Below are 19,092 nucleotides of genomic sequence, written 5' to 3' on the forward strand. Positions count from 1 at the left end.
CTCCAGTAAAGCCTCTGCTCTGTATCATGCTGTGCACATTTACCAGCTTGTTTGCCTGCCATCCAATTGTGCTTTTACTTCCTTCAGCCAGCCTAGAGGTTCAAACTGCCTTATACAAAACCTGAAAGCATCGGTTTCTGTACTAGAGATGGGAAGTTCGGATCTTTTCAATGATCCGGATGATTCGAATCGGATCATTGAAGAGATCCGGATCTTTGATCCGAATCTCGGATCATTTTACTACCGGAAGCATTCGGGGGTGAAATGAACAGCAGGACAGGTCTGTGGACAGGAGAAGGGGAGGGGGGGTGGACACACAGAGAAGGGGAGAAGATGGACAGAGGGCAGGGAGTGGACAGAGAAGGGAGGAGGAACGAGCAGAGAGCAGAAATGTTTGCACGTAATACCCACATGCTGAAGTCCTATGCTTTACATATATTTCACCTATATGCTCATCTGTACACTTTGAAAGAAAAGGTCGCACAGTGAAAGAAAGCATTCCCAGAAGATAAGTGCAGCTGTTTAGTGCCCAGTGCAGGAGGATTATATTGCCTTTCAATCACACTGTCTGCAAAGTTACTGAGCTGTGCTGAGCCAAAAGCTTCCAATGTGTTCACTGTGCAGCACTACAGAACAGCCAGCCTATAATGGGCAGCAGGTTATAGCCAGTATGTGTGCTCTACACACATCTGGCAGTGGCACCGATGTCCCCTCTCTCTCATCTACCTGTCTCCCTGCAAGGCTGGCTCCCATCCAACAGAGCGATCCCTGCTTCCAGGACCCCGCTGCCCGCTGAGAGGGGGCGTGTCGCTCCTGGCCCCGCCCCTTTTGCGATCCGAATCGTTCATTTTGATGATTCGGATGATCGACTCATAAAAAAGATTCGGATCAAAGATCCGAATCGTTCATGATCCGGACAACACTATTCTGTACTGGGCCTAAATCAATAAATGAGAGGCGACCTGATGGGAAATCTCCCCCCTTCCCCCTAGCCAGCACTCGCCTGGCGCTACCCCATCCAGCCACAAGCTTAACTGTAATACATCCAGCCACCTACCTCCATTGTGCTGTTCTCACCCGCCGTCAGCTGATGCTAGGCAACAGATCGCACAACATACATGACAGACCAACAGATGAGGCAAAAAAGAAAAATAATGGCGCCAACGACCTCTCTGACTAGCTGACACCAGAAGCACGGCTGCCCGGCAACGAGCAGCGTCACGAGCACGCATCAAGTGAGAGGCAATGATTGGAAGTGGGGTGGAGACACTCCAGGAGACTGCGCTGACATATAGAGTCACTTCTTGTCTGCACTTGTACAGTCATCTTTCTGAAGCCTGCTGCATTTGTGGGTTATGTATTCCGGTCACAGAAAGCACGCCTCACCCAGCTGAGACGTATCTCATAGAATGTCTGGCGGCCAGCTCGCTCTAGCACTGAAATGTCAGCAGTGTAGACTGCGGGTGTGACTGTTATGAGGCGGTATTCCTGTAATGACGCACATTTTTATTCCTGGTAATGGTATGACCAGGCCCTGACTTGCCAGGGTGGAAGGGGGGAGATGGCGCCTGCCCCCCCTCCCGGCTGCCTCTCATTTAATGATTTAGGGTTCCAGAGCAACTAGAGGACGGGCAAGCTGGTAAATGTATATAGCATGATGCAGAGCAGAGGGTTGCCTGGAGGGACTGCAGAAAAAAAATCTGTACTCTTTCACCATTGTTATGACTGCATGTGCACAGTAAGATGAGGTATACACAGCTTGAACAGTTTGACAGTCTGTAGACCCCGGGAGGGCTACTTGTAGCTTTTGTCAGCGCAGTATTGCCAACTTAGCTACTTTATCGCTATATTTAGAGGCTTTTGAAAGCCCTCTAGCGACAGTTTTTTCAAAAAGCTACTAGTGACAAATCTGGCGACATTTGTCTTGTGTTAGGGCCCATTTCCACTACGGCGATTCCGCCGGTGATTCTGCAGAGTTTCCCCGTACATGATTCGCACGGGGAAACTCTGCCATAGGGGATGACGGGGCCGCGGCAGAATCGCTTGTGGGAGTGATTCGGCCGGAAACCCCGCACAATTCGCCGAGGAGGCTGCGAATCCCATAGCCGTGCTCATGGGATTCGCCTGCGATCCCGCCCACCCGCTCAGTGCGGCGTGCGTCTGCGAGCTGCACGCCGCACTAGTGGAGACGAGCCCTTATTGGAGACTTTAAATTTAGGAGACTGCCGGCCACTCCCCGTCCCAAAGCACGCCACTCACAGACAGCCTGGCCGGGCTGGCCCGTCCTCTCGCAGGAGTCCCGCCCCCATCAAGCTGCTGGTAGCCGGCCAGTACGGGGCAACCAATCACCGCACAGGCAGGAACTTTCCAGACCAGTCAGGGGACGTCACTCACACCATCCCCTCCCTGCTTCCATCGCAGGCGCTCTTGCTGGTGAGCGGTGACGTCAGGTGGGCCGGTCGCTGGATAATGTGTGGGAAGCGGGGTCGGGGGTGGAGCCGTTATGCAAATTACGTGATGACGTCATCTGGGTCGAGGTGGAGCCATTATGCAAATTACGTGATGACATTATCTAGCGATTTCAAGCGACTTCTAGGACAGCCAATAGCTACTTTCCTTACTGGCAAGTTGGCAACACTGTGTCAGAGACTGGCATGGACAGGAGTCATATTACCAGCAAGTAGCCTCTGTGTGATGTGGGACTGTAATACAATGGAGCTCTCTGCTCCATCTCAGGCTATTCTCAGTATCTCTCCATTCCTCCTCTCTCCCTCATTCATCTTTGTTTCTCCCCTTCCCCTAGTGCTGGGTGTCTGTGTTTTATCATACAGAAAAGCTGAATAAAGCCTGGAACCCACTACAAATCGCTAGCGTTTTTAATTCGCATTTTGTAAGCAATTTCATAATAATAATAAGCAAGAGGTTTTGAATCAGGATGATACATACCATTTATTGGCTAACTTAAAAGAATCAGAATAAGCAAGCTTCTGGCTGAATAGCTTTCGTGGGGCTTCAATCCTGTTTGCTTACAACTTGATGGAACAGACAGCTATATGCATGCAACATCAAAAGGGGATACATAGATTTTTTCCAAGCATAATTAAAAAGTTATTAAGAGAGAAACTTCGACCAAGAATTGAACTTTATGCCAATCAGTAGTTGGTACCCCCTTTTACATGAGAAATCTTTTCCTTTTCACAAACAGACGATCAGGGGGCGCTGTATGACTGATATTGTGGCGAAATCCCTCCCACAAGAAACTCTGAGGACCGTGGTACTCCAGGCAGTTTCCTTTCCGTGAACCTTGTTGCATTGTGGGAAATAGCTGTTTACAGCTGTTTCCAAATACCAAAAAAAGCATGCAGCAGCTATATCACTTGCCAACAGTAAAAATGTCACCATGTAATAATTGTCAGAAATTAAATCAGGGATTTAAAAGATTTTGCAATGGGCAAACACTGACTAAATCATTTATACATAATTATTGTAAAAATTAAGCACTTTTTTATTACATTATGTTCTCTGAAGTTCCACCTTAACCTTCTTGGCGGTAAAGCCGCCGGAGGGTGCCGCTCAGGCCCTGCTGGGCCGATTTGTTTAATTTTTTTTTTGCTGGACGCAGCTAGCACTTTGCTAGCTGCGCCAGCACCCCGATCGCCGCCGCCGCGCGCCCGATCGCCGCTATCCAGTGCGGCGCGCGCCCCCCCCCCCAGACCCCGTGCGCTGCCTGGCCAATCAGTGCCAGGCAGCGCCGAGGGGTGGCCCGGGACTCCCAATGACGTCCCGACGTCAGTGACGTCATCCCGCCCGTCGCCATGGCGACGGGGGAAGCCCTCCAGGAAATCCTGTTCTTTGAACGGGATTTCCTGATCGGAGATCGCCGAAGGCGATCGAAGAGGGCGGGGGGATGCCGCTGAGCAGCGGCTATCATGTAGCGAGCCCTGGGCTCGCTACATGATATAGAAAAAAAGAAATTAAAAAAAAAACTGCCGCGCTGCCTCCTGGCGTATTTTTTTTATACCGCCAGGAGGGTTAAAGGGATACTGTAGGGGGGTCGGGGGAAAATGAGCTGAACTTACCCGGGGCTTCTAATGGTCCCCCGCAGACATCCTGTGTTGGCGCAGCCACTCACCGATGCTCCGGCCCCGCCTCCAGTTCACTTCTGGAATTTCTGACTTTAAAGTCAGAAAACCACTGCGCCTGCGTTGCCGTGTCCTCGCTCCCGCTGATGTCACCAGGAGTGTACTGCGCAGACACAGACCATACTGGGCCTTTGCTGTGCGCTCTTGATGACATCAGCGGGATCGAGGACACGGCAACGCAGGCGCAGTGGTTTTCAGACTTTAAAGTCTGAAATTCCAGAAGTGAACCAGAGGCGGGGCCGGAGCATCGGTGAGTGGCTGCGCCAACACAGGATGTCTGCGTGGGACCGTTAGAAGCCCCGGGTAAGTTCAACTCATTTTCCCCTGACCCCCCTACAGTATCCCTTTAAGTGAAACAGAACATCTGAATGGGATGAGATAAGACTCTTTGTTTACACAATACTCATAGAATTGGGAGTCAAACTGTCACAGAGGCATCGTGAATTCCAAGTTCACAAGTTTAGCTATGTAGGCTGAGAGAGTTCTGGCATTAAATATCATCAGCCTCGTACCAGTATAAAAAGTAAGTATCAATCTGATTGTAGGAAGGAAGGCATTGAAGTTCCTGTGGAACTGGAGAAGATCATCCTCACTTGCTGACCAGAGTAAAATATCACCAATGAAACAAAAGTAGGGCATGGGTTTTATGCGACATGAAGTATTCCTCTTCGATTTTGGCCATGAAAAGATTTGCATACTGTGGTGCAAATCGTGAACCCATTGCCACTCCTTTCTGCTGTAAATAGAAGACCTGTCTAAAAGTGAAATAATTATGGTTGAGAAAAAATTTAATCGGTCCAGCAATACGCTTTGCAGGTATGCCACAACCCTGAAGATACTTACGACAGGCCGCAATACCATCATCATGGAGGATGTTTGTGTATAGGGACTCCACGTCCATCGTGGCAAGTATGGTTCCCTCAGGTACTGGGCCGAAGGCAGTCAGTTTGTTGAGGAGGTGGGTGGTATCCTGTATGTAGCTGGGTCTTTTACAGACAAGAGGTTTCAAGATGTTTTCCAGCCACCCTGAGATGTTCTCTGTGAGAGTTCCGCTTCCTGAGATTATGGGCCTGCCTGGGTTTTCCTCTTTGTGGATCTTGGGAAGCATATAAAAGCAGGCTGTTCTAGGCTTATCAGGGATAAGGGTCTTTACATGTTGTCTGATGTTTGCAGGCAATCTGTTAACCATCCTATTGAGTGCCATCTTATAGCCAGGGGTGCTCATCATGAGCTCGTGATCATGAGTCGTTTTTGCCGTTCACGAGCTCGTAATCGGCAATCGTGATTGGCTCTCGATCACGAATGCACTCATGATTATGAGTTGCTTATGAGCGCGGTAGTTAGGGAAATGACGTCGGTGGGCCAATCAGAGGGCCCCTAGTCGAGGCCATAGCAACCAATCAGAGGATGGGAGCCTGGCCCTCCCTTCCTCTATATAAGACGGCGGCCATGTTGAGGATATTGTCCTTGCTTCTGACGTGTGCTACTGAGAGCATCTCCAATGCTGCTGTGTCTTATATCAAGTGCGTTTCTCATTGTTTACCCAGCGTTTTTGCATCCAAACACATTACTAACACCTTTATTGTTTTGCTTTATAGATAGATAGTGATTTGATTGTGATAGTCAGTGTAGCTGAGTGTATATACTGTATACAGTGCTAGGCTAGCTTAGCTGAGGTGTGCGCAGGCTAGGCCTGCTGGGTAGCCTAGTAGTAGCCTGTAGGTAGGTTAGGGATTAGTCCTTGATTATTTGTTAGTTACTTATTGTGCAGTTACTGTGTTAGTTTACTGTTAGACCTACACTAGCACAGAGTCAGTGTCAGTCAGTCAGTCAGCACTGTAGCATCTCTCTCACTAGCTTCTGCAGGTGCTGCTGCCTCTGAGTGTGTGACATGCAGTCTCTTATTGTGTCACTCTCTGTCACTTTCCTGTAAATGCTTATTTACTGTGAACACAGTGTGATTTTGCTATTTTACACCTGTAGTCTCACATATATTGTATTGCTGTATACTTGATATTTGATAGTCAGAGCAGTTAGTGTATATGTTACGGCCAGAACCCGAAGTCTGGCCACTTCAGGTTCTGGCCGGTCACAACGCGAAGTGGCTGCCTGACGCAGCCAATACACGAAATGCTGCCTAATTTCGGGCTTTGGCCGGCCAGAACGCATTCTGACTAAACGTGGCCGGCCAAGTCCCAAAGCTCACCTATTTGAAAGTGTTGTCCCCTGCTCTGTATCCTGTGTTATTGTTCGGCTTCCAGCAGCAGCCCGGCCTGATTCTCTGTGCAGAGAGTCGGAGGAGGTAATGTTCACATCAAAGCATCGGCTCTTAAGAGCCGGCTCATTTGCTCAATGAACTTCACACTGCAGCCTGTGGAAACCTGAGAGTCGGAGGAGGTTAACATTCACATCAAAGCATCGACTCTTAAGCCCAATCCACACGATACGATTCTTTATACGATTCCATTGCGATTCTATTTACGATCCGATTAAATCCGACATTTCCGATCAGGATTCGATTCGATTCAATTCGATTTGCCATTGCAAAACAATGGCGAATTGAATCGAATCCTGATTGGACATGTTGGATTTAATCGGATCGTAAATAGAATCGTATAAAGAATCGTATCGTGTAGATTGGGCTTTAGATTAGAGCCGGCTCATTCGCTCAATGAACTTCACACTGCAGCCTGTGGAAACCTGATCCAACCTGCAATCTCCTCGCAGATCTGCACACAGCACAAGCCTCTTTCCTCTCCCGGCCATAACTCACACTGTTTATCCATTGCTAGGTAATAGCTGCCAGCCAATTATATGCTGCTCTGATTGAGCCAGACTGCAGAGAAGGAGCTCCTCACACACACATGCTGCGGTTGCACAGCTTTCACACAGCTGTGAGGGGGGAACCAGTAATAGACTCTGCCATTCAGAATCATGCTACAACAGCGTTCCCTCTGAAAGATGGTGTGCACTGTAATCTGACTCTGACTCCACTTTTCTGGGATGCTGTGGACCATTAGCAGCAAAGTGACAAATGATTTTTTTCCCCCTTATCACCCCTATGTATCAGTACTGTTACGACCAGAACCCGAAGTCTGTCCACTTCAGGTTCTGGCCGGTCACAACACGAAGTGGAGATTTGTGCATTTTCGACTTTGGCCGACTGACTTGGGCCGTTTCTAGAACTGGCCGGCCAATGTCAGAAATTTACAGCATTTTGGACTTTGGCCGACGTCAAATCGGCCAATTCTAGAAATGTCCGGCCAAGTCTAGAATTGGCCGATTTCTGACTTTGGCCATAACATATATACCGCATACAGTCGGTTAGCTGAGTACTGTGCAGGCCCATTAATTGCAGAATGCGCAGTACACTGTTTCCAGTAGTAACAGTAATGTGTACTGTCTGCCCATGGCTATATTACCGGTGACCCTCTACTACGCTTCCTTCCTATATTCTACCTCTCTTATATTGTCTCACTTGCACTACCAGCACACTGTGCTTATCTACAGAATGGGTTATGAATCTTTAACCATTTCTGCCGCCCGGACATGAAGCTCACGTCCGGGCGGCTGCTCTGCTGCAGTGCCGCGCATCAGTGCAATCGCGCCCCTGTGCTGTCCCCCGGTAGCCCTGGGATCAGTGAACGGGAACATGGTTCCCGATCACCGATCCGTGTCCCCTAGCAGAAAAACCGAAGCGCTCTTACAAGAGGCTGCAGTCTTTCTGCCCGTAAAATTTTCTGCGTCCTCCTTGTGCTTCCGATTAGCGAGAAGCACAAGGAGGGAAAAAGAAAATTGAAGGTGGCTATCTTGTGGCCAAATAGTAAAACTACAGGGAGTGCAGAATTATTAGGCAAAAGAGTATTTTGACCACATCATCCTCTTTATGCAAGCTGTATAGGCTCGAAAGTCTACTACCAATTAAGCATATTAGGTGATGTGCATTTCTGTAATGAGAAGGGGTGTGGTCTAATGACATCAACACCCTATATCAGGTGTGCATAATTATTAGGCAACTTCCTTTCCTTTGGCAAAATGGGTCAAAAGAAGGACTTGACAGGTTTAGAAAAGTCAAAAATAGTGAGATATCTTGCAGAGGGATGCAGCACTCTTAAAATTGCAAAGCTTCTGAAGCGTGATCATCGAACAATCAAGCGCTTCATTCAAAATAGTCAACAGGGTCGCAAGAAGCGTGTGGAAAAACCAAGGCGCAAAATAACTGCCTATGAACTGAGAAAAGCCAAGCGTGCAGCTGCCAAGATGCCACTTGCCACCAGTTTGGCCATATTTCAGAGCTGCATTATCACTGGAGTGCCCAAAAGCACAAGGTGTGCAATACTCAGAGACATGGCCAAGGTAAGAAAGGCTAAGCGACGACCACCACTGAACAAGACACACAAGCTGAAACGTCAAGACTGGGCCAAGAAATATCTCAAGACTGATTCTTCTAAGGTTTTATTGACTGATGAAATGAGAGTGAGTCTTGATGGGCCAGATGGATGGGCCCGTGGCTGGATTGGTAAAGGGCAGAGAGCTCCAGTCCGACTCGGATGCCAGCAAGGTGGAGGTGGAGTACTGGTTTGGGCTGGTATCATCAAAGATGAGCTTGTGGGGCCTTTTTGGGTTGAGGGTGGAGTCAAGCTCAACTCCCAGTCCTACTGCCAGTTTCTGGAAGACACCTTCTTCAAGCAGTGGTACAGGAAGAAGTCTGCATCCTTCGAGAAAAACATGATTTTCATGCAGGACAATGCTCCATCACACGCGTCCAAGTACTCCACAGCATGGCTGGCAAGAAAGGGTATAAAAGAAGAAAAACTAATGACATGGCCTCCTTGTTCACCAGATCTGAACCCCATTGAGAACCTGTGGTCCATCATAAAATGTGAGATTTACAAGGAGGAAAAACAGTACACCTCTCTGAACAGTGTCTGGGAGGCTGTGGTTGCTGCTGCACACAATGTTGATGGTGAACAGATCAAAAAACTGACAGAATCCATGGAGGGCAGGCTTTTGAGTGTCTTTGCAAAGAAAGGTGGCTATATTGGTCACTGATTTGTTTTTGTTTTGTTTTTGAATGTCAGAAATGTATATTTGAGAATGTTGAGATGTTATATTGGTTTCACTGGTAAAAATAAATAATTGAAATGGGTATATATTTGTTTTTTTGTTAAAGGGGAACTGAAGAGAGAGGTATATGGAGGCTGTCACGTTTATTTCCTTTTAGACAATACCAGTTACCTGGCAGCCCTGCTGATCCTCTGCCTCTAATACTATTAGCCATAGCCCCTGAACAAGCATGCAGCAGATCAGGTGTTTCAGTGGTTCAGACTTATAAGTCTGATCTGACAAGACAAGCTGCATGCTTGTTTCTGGTTTTAATCAGATACTACTACAGAGAAATAGACCAGCAGGGCTGCCAGGCAACTGGTATTGATTAAAAGGAAATAAACATGACAGCCTCCATATACCTCTCTCTTCAGTTCCCCTTTAAGTTGCCTAATAATTATGCAATAGTCACCTGCACACACAGATATCCCCCTAAAATAGCTAAAACTAAAAACAAACTAAAAACTACTTTCAAAAATATTCAGCTTTGATATTAATGATTTTTTTGGGTTAATTGAGAACATGGTTGTTGTTCAATAATAAAATTATTCCTCAAAAATTCAACTTGCCTAATAATTCTGCACTCCCTGTACATCTACATATTTTTTACATTACAATTTACACATATAATAACATTAAAAATTAACTGTTTATTTCCCACACCAAAATATTACCCAAATAAAATTTTTAATGGAAAAAAAAATTACAATAATAATAATAAAAAAAGACATAAATAGTTACCTAAGGATCTGAACTTTTTAAATATGCATCATTTTTTTCTCATTAATCCTGTTAAAATGCATTTATAAAAAAATAATTCTTAGCAAAATGTACCACCCAAAGAAAGCCTAATTAGTGGCGGAAAAAAACAAGATATAGATTAATAAATTGTGATAAGTAGTGATAAAGTTATTAGCGAATGAATGGGAGGTGAAAATTGCTCTGATGCATAAGGTGAAAAATCCCCGCGGGCTGAAATGGTTAAACTGTTGTACCGTCTCCTGTCAGCCCTTCACTCCACACCTAGCCCAACAGGTGGTCATATATTTGCATATACCATAATGTATGTGATAATGCATTTAGAAATGAAGACTGTGGTGCTTAATAATTTAATCCTGCAATATGAAGGACATAAAGCCTGAATTTGTTCTTTGGGGAAATTATGTCAGAACTTGTGCTGTGGATGACGTATTATCTTCTGTTTTTTTTCTCTGAGATGTATGGTGGTACCATGTATTATAAGGCAGATGAATATTAAGTGGGACAATATGTGTTTTTTTATGGGAGGGTTGACGCAGGTTTTCCTGCCTGGGGTGACAGAAGGCCTAGAAACAGCCCTGCTTTCATTGGCCATCACTACTCTGTAGCAAGATGCACAGTTGTAGTGATCCACAGTCAATTCAAAGACAGCTCAGGTATGCTGCCATCCACCAAACAAGAGGGGAGGGAGGAAAGCGTAGACCAGGGGAGCTCCATGTGTGTAAAAGTATCAAAAGTGAGTCATTTCTATTTAAAATAACGTTCAACTTCTTCACTACAGGGTCAGAAAATGCACTTGTGCCATTTATACTTCGTCAAGAGTATCATGAGGATCAGCAGAAGTCAGCTTTTTCACTGGACTGGGAACCAGAACTCAGTATGGGACTGCAAGGCTCAGCAGACCTGCAGTCGTCAGTGTGCAGAGGACATCCAAGGATTGGGAGAGCAAGTGATGTAAATCAGAGGGGCCACTTACAATGAAGTTTAAAATGTAAGACTTATTCAATAAAAAAAAATCATTGAGAGTACTGACACTAACGTGTTTCGCAAGGGGCACCCCAAGGCTGGGTTAACAGTGTGTGCGTTGCATAACACATGTGTTATAATGTGTGGGAACTGCAATGATCACAGGATATAAATGTTGCCAAAGCCTGCATGCAGTGAGTTAGAATAATGCTATCAGTTACAATGCAGAGATGTGAACAGACCCATAGAATTGTATGGGCAGCGAGTGGTCATACAGAAACAAGGCCTTATGCTGGGCATAGACGGTGCGTTTGCTTCCTATCAATCGGGACGCTGATGGCTTGATTGATAATTTCTGACAAGTCTGACCACTTGGATCGATTCCCCGCTCGATACCCGCGGGCGGACAATAGCGGAAATCGAGCGAAAGATAAGGAAGCGCCCGTGGGGACGAGCGGGAATCGATCCGCGGGAACGCGGCGGGAGTCGATCCGGCGGCTAATCGAGCCGCCGGATCTAACCGTCTATGCCCAGCATAAGGCAATGTACACAGTATGCAATTTCCTGTCAGATTGACGGGCCAAACCAATAATTTCTGATATGTCTAATCTGCTCATGATTGATAACAGGATCGATTTTATGCTGTAGTGATCTGAAAATGGATCCCGTTATCAATCGGGAGCAGATTGGACATGTTGTAAATGATCAGTTCGACCCCTTGATCTGACGTGAAATTGCATGGTGTGTACCTTGCATTATGTACAAATTTAGGATCTGGTACACAAGTCCCTATTATAGACTAAGTTCACCTCAGGGCTCAAACCGAGGGAAAAATTCAACACACACAAGCAATAGAACACAGCACAACAACCAATCGTGTGTTTTTAAACGTTTTCTTTCAGCTCTAGGACATGGCGGACAGGTGAGCGGTTAGGGAGGGACCCCTGTGGGAGGGATGCCTGCACGGGGCGGTCCTGCTAGCGACGCAATCTTGCGATGGCGTCCAACTGAAGCCTCCCACCTGAATGCTAATGGCTGCTAGATGTGGTATGGCAGGTAAAGGGTGTATGACAGTGCATCCTGATTGGCTGACGAGCACCTGCTGACCAATTTCAAATGTAGCTGGATGCATGTACTGCTGTGTTCTATTGCTTGTGTGTGTTGAATTTAGCATTCAGTATGGAGGCAGTGTTGGTGGGTTTTCTGGATGTGAGAGGTCCAGAGCCTGGGTGTGAGAGGTCCAGGCCCACCTGCACTCCCCTCCAGGTATCACGTGTTGGCCTTGGGGCCCTGGCCAGTGAGAGAGGTCCGGGGCCCCTGGCCATCGTGTGAACCAATCGTGTGTTTTCAAACCGAGGGAAGGCAGGTTGAAAAAAGCTTTGCAATTTGGATTAAGAACAACCGCCACTCACTGAACTTTATGTCAAAATATATTTTATTGGTAGAAAAATATCAAAACACCCCTCTGAAATCCCCCGTACCCCTAAAAACAAAAGGACACGGGCATTCATATACAGGAGTACTCCTGATGCACAAAAGCTGAAACTCAACCCACATACACAAGAGAACTAGATCGGCCGATCTGTGTACTGCATGTGCCTGTGATATGCTGTGTTCAGGAACAGGAATGATTTTTCCACTTCAGGATTAACCGGACAGTCCTGATTATTATTGCAGATCAACTCTGCTTATAGAATATAAACAGCCCTAGATGGTGTCATGTATATATAATAAATCCTTGCTCCATATAGGCCCTCCAGCCACCAGTAGCTCCACAGTAAACAATTACTAATTGATTCACACAAGCAATTGATTAAGACAATAAGCAATTCATTAGGTTGCATAATGCTGGGCATACACGGGTAGATAGTTCGTTATCAATCGAGCCGCTGATGGCTCGATTGATCATTTCCGGCATGTCTGATCACCGCGCGGATCGATTCCCCGCTCGATACCCGCGGGTGAACAATAGTGGAAATCGAGCGGAAGATATGGAAGTCCCCGCGGGGACGAGCGGGAATAAATCCGGGCGGCCACGTGGATGAGGGGGGACGCGGCGGGAGTCGATCCGGTGGCTAATCGAGCCGCCGGATCTAACCGTGTATTCCCAGCATAAAGTGTTTAACATGAGCTGAGAACAGCAGGGATTTGGCAAGGCAAAAAAATTGGCAAAAATTCAAATGGCCACAAACAACCTCAATAAAATAAGAAATACAAATGTATCTAAAAATGATAAATACTAAATTCAATATACACCAAAACTAAAAACGTATAACTTAAAGAGAGCCCAAGGTGGGCCCATAAAAAACAAAACAAAAAAAACTGTGCTACCTGATCCGGGGGGTTGTGTGGATCAGGTAGCCACCATCTTCAACCTAATAATAATGCTTGCTGCTTTCCGCCACTTTGTTGGCCTGCATGCATTCATTTTTGTGACCTCTGGGGTCACAACGCTGGAACAGGAGTAAGAGATTCTCTCTCAGCGTGCAGGGAGGCGGGGGAGTGGCAGGGGTTGTGGCCAGGGAAAGACAGCTGCCCAATGGCAGCTGTGGAAAGCCTGCAAGAACGCCCCTAAGGTGCATTTGAGCAAGAAATCCCTCTCCTCCTTTCCCCACGAGATTAGCGAAAATTATTGTTCCCAATTTTGGGGGGTTATAGCATGGCATGGGGGGGGGGCAGAAAACGCCGTGGAGGGTACACAGAGGCATGTCATGATGCAAGTAACATGCCTCTGTGTCCCATCTGCCCCCATGCCGCACCACCTGGGGTTCTCTATAAGGATAAAAGTTAATACAAAAATGCATTCATTCAGTCCGTTTGGGTTCAAAGTTGCAAGTTTATGCATCCAAAAAAAATCTCTTTTACATAAAGTTTAGGCTAGGTTCACAATGGAACGTTGCGCTGTGATGTGTCGTTAAAGTTGCAATGCAGCATTACAACGCAACCAAAAGTGGTAACGCACATTAATGCTGCGTTATCATCGTATACAGCAGATACAGTGGAGCATACAGGCAATGAAAAGTATGCTTTCCTGTACCTGATAACGTCTGCTTTTAGAGGTAATGCACTGCAGCAGTGCGTTACCATAACGCTACATTTACATTGCGACTTTAGCGTCGCACTGTGAACATCGCAAAGGGTTAACATTGCAGTGCGGTAACCTGCGTTATACGACTTTAATAACGCAGGACAATAACATCTCACTGTGAACTTAGCCTCAAACTGATTAATCAGATTTTTCTTTATATGTTCATCCGGAGTGACTCTTAAAAGGGAAGAGTCTTTATTGTGACATTGGGAAAAATGACGGGAGACACTGTGGCCATCCGGCTTACTAACGATATTGTGTGTGCGTTTGTTATGCCTGTTACAAAGGGTTTGTGTTGTTCTACCCACATATTGTATTGCACATGGACATAATACATAAATTACATATGCCCTTATTCAATTAACTTTTTTTCACCTAGGAGATTTTTTTTTTTTTTAAATCTTTCCCTAAAGGGAAGGTTCACGGTTCCTAAAAAAAAAACATGCTAATCCACTTACCTGGGGCTTCCACCAGCCCATGGCAGGCAGGACGTGCCCTCGGTGCCGCTCCGCAGGCTCCCGGTCTCCTCCGGTGGTGCACCCGACCTGGCCAGGACGGCTGCCAGGTCGGGCACTGACGTCATCGGACGTCCTCCGGGCTGTACTGTGCAGGCGCAGTAGTTCTGCGCCTGTGCAGTACAGCCCAGAGGACGTCCGATGACGTCAGCGCGCCCGCGTGAGGCGCATTTTGGAGCGCAAAAGAGCCCGACCTGGCCAGGTCGGGTGCGCCACCGGAGGAGACCGGGAGCCTGCGGAGCAGCGTCTAGGGCACGTCCTGCCTGCCACGGGCTGGAGGAAGCCCCAGGTAAGTGGATTAGCATTTTTTTTTTTTTTAGGGACTGTGAACCTTCCCTTTGAAAAAACTTTTCAGCAATTTGAAAAAGAACTGAAAAATACGTAAAAAGAACTGACAGAAATATTTTGAGTATTTGCTTGCTCATAGCTTAAAGAGACACTGAAGCCAGTTTAAAAACGGCTTTTTACCTTTTATTTATGTGAAGCATGTTTGCTCCTGTTAACCACTTCCCGACCGCCTAACGCACAGAGGCGGCCGGGAAGTGGATCCCGCAAGGACCAGCTCACCCACAGAGGGTGGTCCTTTTAGGGGCATGGGCGGAGCGATCGCGTCATCCGTGACGCGATCCTCCGCCGGCGCCTGACTCCGCTCACCCGCCGCAACATCCCGCCGGCCATACGGAAGCGCCGGCGAGATGTTAACCCCACGATCGCCGCATACAAAGTGTATAATACACTTTGTAATGTTTACAAAGTGTATTATACAGGCTGCCTCCTGCCCCGGTGGTCCCAGTGTCCGAGGGACCACCAGGGCAGGCTGCAGCTACCCTAGTCTGCACCCAAGCACACTGATCTCCCCCCCCCTGCCCCCTGATCGCCCACAGCACCCCTCAGACCCCCCCCCCCTACCCACCCCCCAGACCCCTGTTTACACCCAATCACCCCCCTAATCACCCATCAATCACTCCCTGTCACTATCTGTCAACACTATTTTTTTTTTAACCCTAAACTGCCCCCTGGGGACTCCTGATCACCCCCCCACCCCTCAGATTCTCCCCAGACCCCCCCCCCCCCCCCCGTGTACTGTATACCTCTATCCCCCTGATCACCTGTCAATCACCCATCAATCACCACCTGTCACTGCCACCCATCAATCAGCCCCTAACCTGCCCCTTGCGGGCAATCTGATCACCCACCCACACCAATAGATCGCCCGCAGATCCGACGTCAGATCACCTCCCAAGTGCAGTGTTTACATCTGTTCTCTACCCTAAACACCCACTAATTACCCATCAATCACCCCCTATCACCACCTGTCACTGTTACCCTTCAGACCCTAATCTGCCCCTTGCGGGCACCCAATCACCCGCCTACACGCTCAGATTGCCCTCAGACCCCCCCTTATCAATTCGCCAGTGCATTAGTTACATCTGTTCTTCCCTGTAATAACCCACTGATCACCTGTCAATCACCTGTCAATCACCCATCAATCACCCCCTGTCACTGCCACACATCAATCACCCCCTGGCACTGCCACCCATCAATCACCCCCTGTCACTGCCACCCATCAATCAGCCCCTAACCTGCCCCTTGCGGGCGATCTGATCACCCACCCACACCAATAGATCGCCCGCAGATCCGACGTCAGATCACCTCCCAAGTGCATTTTTTACATCTGTTCTCTCCTCCAAACACCCACTAATTACCCATCAATCACCCCCTGTCACTGCTATCCATCAGATTAGACCCCTATCTGCCCCTAGGGCACTCAATCACCCGCCCACACCCTTAGAACGCCCTCAGACCCCAGCCCTGATCACCTCGCCAGTGCATTGCTTGCATCTATTCCCCCCTCTAATCATACCTTGAGACACCCATCAATCACCTCCTGTCACCCCCTAGCACACCTACCCATCAGATCAGGCCCTAATTTGCCCCGTGTGGGCTCCTGATCACTCGGCCAAACCCTCAGATCCCCCTCAGACCCCCTTCCGATCACCTCCCCAGTGCATTGATTGCATCTATTTTCCCCTCTAACCACCCCCTGAGACACCCATCAATCACCTCCTGTCACCCCCCCTAGCACTCCTATCCATCAGATCAGGCCCAATACAACCTGTCATCTAAAAGGCCACCCTGCTTATGACCGGTTCCACAAAATTCGCCCCCTCATACACCACCTGTCATCAAAATTTGCAGATGCTTATACCCCTGAACAGTCATTTTGAGACATTTGGTTTCCAGACTACTCGCGGTTTTGGGCCTGTAAAATGCCAAGGCGGTATAGAAACCCCACAAGTAACCCCATTTTAGAAAAAAGACACCCCAATGTATTCTGTTAGGTGTATGACGAGTTCATAGAAGATTTTATTTTTTGTCAAAAGTTAGCGGAAATTGATTTTTATTGTGTTTTTTTCACAAAGTGTCATTTTTCACTAACTTGTGACAAAAAATAAAATCTTCTATGAACTCGCCATACACCTAATGGAATACCTTGGGGTGTCTTCTTTCTAAAATGGGGTCACTGGTGGGGTTCCTATACTGCCCTGGCATTTTAGGGGCCCTAAACCGTGAGGAGTAGTCTAGAAAACAAATGCCTCAAAATGATCTGTGAATAGGACTTTGGGCCCCTTAGCGCACCTAGGCTGCAAAAAAGTGTCACACATGTGGTATCGCCGTACTCAGGAAAAGTAGTATAATGTGTTTTGGGGTGTATTTTTACACATACCCATGCTGGGTGGGAGAAATTTCTCTGTAAATAGACAATTGTGTGTAAAAAAAATCAAACAATTGTCATTTACAGAGATATTTCTCCCACCCAGCATGGGTATGTGTAAAAATACACCCCAAAACACATTATACTACTTCTCCTGAGTACGGTGGTACCGCATGTGTGGCACTTTTTTACACCCTAAGTACGCTAAGGGGCCCAAAGTCCAATGAGTACCTTTAGGATTTCACAGGTCATTTTGTGACATTTGGTTTCAAGACTACTCCTCATGGTTTAGGGCCCCTAAAATGCCAGGGCAGTATAGGAACCGCACAAATGACCCCATTCTAGAAAGAAGACACCCCAAGGTATTCCGTTAGGAGTATGGTGAGTTCATAGAAGATTTTATTTTTTGTCACAAGTTAGCGGAAAATGACTTTGTGAAAAAAAAAACAATTAAAATCAATTTCCGCTAACTTGTGACAAGAAAATAAAAACTTCTATGAACTCACCATACTCCTAACGGAATACCTTGGGGTGTCTTCTTTCCAAAATGGGGTCATTTGGGGGGTATTTATACTATCCTGGAATTCTAGCCCCTCATGAAACATGACAGGGGGTCAGAAAAGTCATAGATGCTTGAAAATAGGAAAATTCACTTTTTGCACCATAGTTTGTAAACGCTATAACTTTTACCCAAACCAATAAATATACACTAAATGGGTTTTTTTTAATCAAATTATGTTCCAAAAGAGAAGGGTAGTGTGGCACTCCTCCAATCAACAAAGGGGATCTTGTGGGTCAAAGGATACAGGCCAAACGAACTCCCGCACAGTGAGTCCCAATACACAATCATGCACAAAATAGCCACTGACGTGTGTTCCGTGTAGTACATACAGGAAGAAAGGTAACCATGGATCGTTGTCAACAAAGGAAAAGATCGGGCACCATCCGTCATTCAGCTTATTTATTACGTAGACATAACATGTGCGGCATAGGACATGGTACATATCACCTGTAGATCATGGCGACATCTGTGCGGGGTGGAGGTGGGTGCTCAGGGCTGTAGAAAGGTCGGCGACGGCCGTTTCGCGTCCACCAGGACGCTTGGTCACGCTGCGTTCCACAAAAATGGCCGCCGAGGCACTTCCGGTATAAGACGGGGTTAAGCCCCGCCCCTTCCGGTCGTGCGCCGGTGCCAAAATAAGGAGTCCATTGGTCGGCAGTTTTTTAATCAAAAACATGTTTGTCCACATTTTTCGCGCTGCATGTATACAGAAATTTTACTTTATTTGAAAAATGTCAGCACAGAAAGTTAAAAAAAATCATTTTTTTGCCAAAATTCATGTCTTTTTTGATGAATATAATAAAAAGTAAAATTCGCAGCAGCAATCAAATAGCACCAAAAGAAAGCTGTATTAGTGACAAGAAAAGGAGCCAAAATTCATTTAGGTGGTAGGTTGTATGAGCGAGCAATAAACCGTGAAAGCTGCAGTGGTCTGAATGGAAAAAAAGTGCCTGGTCCTTAAGGGGGGTAAAGCCCACGGTCCTCAAGTGGTTAAAACGCAGCTATCCCGCGGCAGAACAAAGGGTCTTTACCCCCCAAATCCCCTGGGGCACACTGCGGGGAGAACTTCCGTGAGAGGCAGAACTTTTGGCTGTAGCTCTGCCTCTACATGCGTCTATCAGCGCTGATCGCCGCCTCTCCCCGCCCCTCTCAGTCTTCCTTCACTGAGAGAGGCTGGGGAGAGGCGAAGATCCGCCGGCTGCTTGACGCGCATAAAAGCAGAGCTGCAGCCGAAAGCT

General features: G+C 47.1%; 1 protein-coding gene and 1 long non-coding RNA gene across 5 annotated transcripts in view; one reads left to right on the top strand and one right to left on the bottom strand.

The window, feature by feature from the left end:
• The window catches only part of IVNS1ABP (influenza virus NS1A binding protein), a 105,078-nt gene extending 103,798 nt beyond the window's left edge, over positions 1–1,280 (bottom strand). Inside the window, exon 1 of the mRNA XM_068240120.1 lies at positions 1,058–1,280. Coding sequence (XP_068096221.1) covers positions 1,058–1,063 — 6 coding nt within the window. The 5' untranslated portion in view covers positions 1,064–1,280. The remainder of the gene's footprint in view (positions 1–1,057) is intronic.
• LOC137521191 (uncharacterized) overlaps positions 1,065–19,092 on the top strand; it is a 77,242-nt gene continuing 59,214 nt past the window's right edge. Inside the window, exons 1-2 of one of the 4 annotated variants that reach the window (XR_011022072.1) lie at positions 1,065–1,235; positions 10,789–10,998. This is a non-coding gene — a long non-coding RNA (uncharacterized lncRNA). The other 3 variants (XR_011022071.1, XR_011022074.1, XR_011022073.1) reach the window with 3 other exon arrangements.

The sequence above is a fragment of the Hyperolius riggenbachi genome, chromosome 6 (genome assembly GCF_040937935.1).
Source record: "Hyperolius riggenbachi isolate aHypRig1 chromosome 6, aHypRig1.pri, whole genome shotgun sequence".
NCBI classification, from domain to species: domain Eukaryota; kingdom Metazoa; phylum Chordata; class Amphibia; order Anura; family Hyperoliidae; genus Hyperolius; species Hyperolius riggenbachi.